Source organism: Halyomorpha halys, unplaced genomic scaffold (assembly GCF_000696795.3).
Source record: "Halyomorpha halys isolate HHAL.00 unplaced genomic scaffold, Hhal_1.1 Scaffold11.1, whole genome shotgun sequence".
NCBI classification, from domain to species: Eukaryota; Metazoa; Arthropoda; class Insecta; order Hemiptera; family Pentatomidae; genus Halyomorpha; species Halyomorpha halys.
In genome coordinates, this window is record NW_027111958.1 from 934,488 (window position 1) to 939,600 (window position 5,113).

General features: G+C 27.1%; 1 protein-coding gene across 3 annotated transcripts in view; it reads left to right on the top strand.

Moving 5' to 3' along the window:
- Positions 1–3,940, top strand: part of fusl (fuseless) — a 49,905-nt gene extending 45,965 nt beyond the window's left edge. For 2 of the 3 annotated variants that reach the window (XM_014417725.3, XM_014417710.3), the window contains one exon: positions 2,381–3,940. In XM_014417725.3, coding sequence (XP_014273211.1) covers positions 2,381–2,554 — 174 coding nt within the window. In that variant the 3' untranslated portion in view covers positions 2,555–3,940. The remainder of the gene's footprint in view (positions 1–2,380) is intronic. The other variant, XM_014417718.2, reaches the window with a different exon arrangement.
- Positions 3,941–5,113: the final 1,173 nt, after the last annotated feature.

A 5,113-nucleotide genomic window follows, 5' to 3' on the forward strand; every position in this document is an offset into this window, starting at 1 on the left:
TAATTGTCACAATGCTATTAGCTATTACAATTAGTATTTGCTTTAAAAAAAAATTATTTTTTATAAAATTGATAATTTTTTCAATTATTGTAGGGCAGCTGCCCCCCACTAAATAGGCCCATGACCATTTTTTAATAGTAAGGGGTTATTTTACTTCCAGCATGTTTACTTTTGGTTGAGTGATTAAAAATACTTCACATTTCAAAAAGATGTAACATTAAATGAAAAAATTCAAAAATATATTTTCTCAGTGGAGTTTGGGATTTCTGCTATCCGAAGGTTTCATGTATTTTTATACAATTTCTGTTAAAGATGGTCATAGCTGCTCTTGTGGTCATGATGTAATAACATTTGTTATCTTCCAAGGGAAAAAGTTTTAATTTATAATTTTGGCATTTAAAATGAATTTGAATAAAATGGGGAAAAAAATTAAAAAACATTTTCAAATGTTATTGTTTATGAACCATATATTTTTCTTTACTCCAGTCCAGGTTTATTATAGAAAACCTAAAGGTGCTTCTATACGTTTGCCAAACTTCCATAAATTTGCTTAAGCGAAAGCGTGTAGATGAGTTGGATTGACTGATACAATTTGGCTTGTATTTGTGTCTTTTTTTGGGCACAAATCAAAGAGCACTTGTGTTCACACATTTATGTTCAGTTAGCATCGTTTAGCTAACTGCCAATAGATAAATATTTGTGCTTTAATTAACTAAAGAATTTCTTCAACCTTCAGAATCACTAATTAACTTCATTTTAAGATTGTATATTTTAAAATTTTAACAATTCAGTGTAAATATTTTGTATTAAATCTTATCTATTAACTTTAACAGTACTTTTTATTTATTGATAGATATTACAATCTGCCACACAGTTGTGAGCAATAGGTAATAGTGATGAATGATCACATTCATACTAAAATAAAATAAAATAAGAATACAAATAAATAATAGAATGAAAAAAAAAAATCTCTCCTAAAATATATACAAACAGACGGATAAACAAAATGAACATAATCAAACTATGTGTATGAAAAAAAAATAAAAATAAATAAAATAACATAATGATAAAATAATATAATCTCTAGTCACATTTACACTCTTATATACAATATTTACACAATCGACCTGAGAATCCATGAGCCCACTCTATCCCCCACGTATGAGGGGTAGAGCAGAGCTCAAAAGATCCCAGCGCATTCCTCTCCCCGCATCACTGGTAGTGAGCCAGTGGAGGCTGAGCAAGTGCGGTAAAGCCGTAAACACTCAACTTGAGTTGACCATTGCCAGAACTCCAATCGTCATTTTTATTTTAATAAATCTCTTGGTCCCTGCCGTTTCAACCTTCTAGGTGGGCTGTAGGGATGGGTAACTTTAACAGTAATTTTTTTTTTACACAGCGCAAATAAAGTTTATAAAGACATTTATGTTTAAGTAATTAAATTAACAAATATTAGATTAAAAATCTAGAATAAAAGTTCGATTTATAGGTATGTAGAACCATTTACATGAATTTTCGTAATCTACCATCTAATTTTTTGGTATTTTTGTTTTCTTTTATTTTACCTATATTTATGTTGTTCTTTTTTATAATGAAAATAGAGTAAATCAAATCTAAAGGTGCCTTTACACGTTTTCCAAACAATGGCAAATTCTATTTATTTACTTGTTGATATACCTGTGACTTTATTTATAATTACTATCTACTTATTGTTAGTACTGTGTTAGGTCTTATGAACCTTTATATCCGTCTCTGTTTATTTTCATATTTACTCACAACTGACACATGAGATAAATCTAATTATATTACTATAAAAAACAAATGACTGAACTGAATATCAATTGAATTTTTAAAAACTTTAACAATAAAATAATGCAGTATTCTTACGTTTCCATTAAATAAGAGGGACCATACTTAATGAGGCTCTTTGTGCTTTTCAAGTAAATATCAATGCAAAGACTATAAAAGAAATGTATGTTTAGTTTGTATATATTACAAACATACAGATACATTATTATGTATTGATTAAGCTTAATTTTAGTTTAATTGATAAAGATATTTATTTGTAGCAAAAGAAGTTTATAGCCAATTGAACATAATCCTGAACCGGATTATATATTAATAGTATAACACTAACTGAATTTCACTTTGACACAGCAAACATTCACTTTATTACATACCATATATTTTATATAAGGTGTAAACATATGTTTATTATAATATCTAATCATGGTGATTAAAAGAATATGAAGCATCTTTACATACATCACATCATTTTTTCTATATTATCACCTTTAATGTTTTAATTATATATTATACCTATAATATAATATCTTATTAATGTTTATTATATTGGTTTAATTATGATCTAAATTTTCAGTCGAAGAGGAAAGACAAGATTTTAAGAGAAGCCGAAAAGAAGTCAGGTGAAAAGGATGAACAAAGACTCAGCGAAGGAGAAGTTCTAATCCAAGTTGGAGTCGATCCAGTTGACCCTAACTGGAAGAATAAAAGCATTAATAATTTCTGTTCTCCTGAAGTGAACCAACACTGAACTTCAGCACCCAAAGCAATGGATATCAAATGAGGCACTTATGTCGAACTTAAGGATTTTAAAGTGTGAAGATACTTGCTTCATGAAGAAGAGTTCAAGTCAAAATCAAAGGAAGACACCTTACACAACACGCGTCTTTGATGTACAACAACAGACTTAGTTTGCTATTCATTTAAACGCACAAATTCGTAAGTCAAATTACAATATGAGCAGGATGTCTTATACATGAGAGACTACATCTTAAAAATATTTCAAATAATCTAGTCGAGTATTTCAATAAAAAAAATTTTAATTTTAGGTTGTATTTCTTTAAATATTTTACTAAAAGTGAAATTATCCAATAATAGATACTCATCATTGTTTACCTTTTTGAGGATCAACCATTATCAATAAAAAAATAAAACAAGAGCTGGTACTTTAGGGAAGGATAGATATGACATTTATAATAATTATATTGATCCAGAATTTCTAATATTACACATAGATTAAAATTTTAATGCATTTTGCTAACTAATAGTTTCAGACGAAGGAATATTTTGAGGCTCAACACAAGAAAACTAATCAAATACAGCATCATCAAAACTGTTTTCCTCTAAATTAAAAGATTTTCCATTGAAAAAAAAAATTATTATTGACAATTTAGAACCACTTGTATAGTTAACACATAATTCAGGAATATAGTTTAAACCACATGAAATCCTATGAAGACTCAAAAAGTATGGAAATTAGTGTAACACTAACAACCGTATATTAACATATGATATACATTAACATGTGATTTAATAACTGTATATTAACATATGTTCATGTATGTATCCGTTTATTGAAACTATTGACTCGTAGGAAACTCATACTTACGCAAAGTTAAAACTTGCAACTTTAGTGAAATATAAATTGTTCTCTGCTTCAAAGTATCCATTAATAGAAGTTTCATTGTAAATATATATCTCATAGTAAATGTTTTATTAGAAACTTAATTTTTCTGTTATAGTAAATAATGTTTCATTGTACTACAACATAAATGCTTTAATAAATTTAAAAAAATGATTTTGATGTAAAAAAAAATTACCAAAAAACAATGTAAAATTGATTTTTTTTTTTCATTTTAAATCATATTCTAAAATTTAACTGTAATAAAACATATTACACATAGTTTATCTTTTATTGTGAAGTTTTAATTAAATCAAGAGACTGAATCTTTACTAAAATTTTCATTTAGACATTCCTTTTTATTAAAAAAGTTTTGTTCTGAAAACTTATAATTATTACAACTTCTAATATTGCTAAGAAAGTTTTCTAGGTATTATTTATTTTTTATTTTTATGTACGAGTGTTGTATATATATATATTTCATGAATGAAATGGAGTCCAGTTGTATTGTATATTTTATGTATTTATGTACATAAAAATACTTTTGAGGATAAGAATAAATTGTATGTTAACTATGTAAATAATAAAATTAATAATTTTATTGAAAATGTGATTAATAAACAAATAAATATAGTCTATAATATTACAGAATCATTAAATACCTTGATACCCATTACAATCTTTCTTTTTTTTTTCTGATCTCTCTAAAACAGAAAAAACATTAAATTAATAGGTTGATGCGTTACATAACTCAGATAGAATATTACCTTTTTCTACTAGTGGTACTTGAAGGTGTACAGTAAAATACTTATCTGTTGTTTTGATATGTCCATTCCATATAAATTTTACTAGAAATATTTGGAGTTGGTTTTTTTTTTTTCATTTTCTAACCTCTTTATTTTCATATAGATACAAATACATAATATATAATACAATAATATATAGTACATATATACATATGATACATCTTGTTTTGCCGCATGGCACTATAAGAACAATTGCAAGGGCCGCTGAAGGCAGGTTTACATTGGTGGCATATTAGCCAGGGGCTAACAAAGAATGGGGAGGATCCATTCCGGCTGGTGGGGTGGAGTTGGTTTAGCATGTTGCACTAATTAGTTTCTCTGGGTCTATTAAACACCATCGAGAGATTTATACGAGTAAGGCATTAGCTTTTAGTGGATCAGAAGATTCTATTGTAAACTTTATTGATTCAAAGAATACATTTAAGAATATTACAACATATGACAATTTTACTACATTTGTACAATTGAATTATTTGCAAGAAATAGTACAAATATTAATATAGAGTGTGTGTGTGATAATTTTTGTGCTTCACGTGCGGACAGCTAGATTGTGCCAGGTGGCTTATAATGGTTATAGTGATGTTCAGTAAATAGTAGTAGGGTCGCTACAGTGTCCTTGTACTGCAATTGGACCAGTAAAATTATTATTAGCAAATTGTCAATAACATTTTCATGCCTACTGTTTATTCATGTCAATACCAAAATTTTATTTACGTTATCAATATTTTAATTATATTATTTCAATTTCTTGAGACAAGGTAATTATTTATTAAATAAATCAAAAATTTCTATCCTTTTTTGTCTCAACACTTTTTATTTTTCACCAGTCCAACGTTTCGAGAAAAAAAAAAATTAGAGAAAAAAAAATGGATAATTGAAAGTT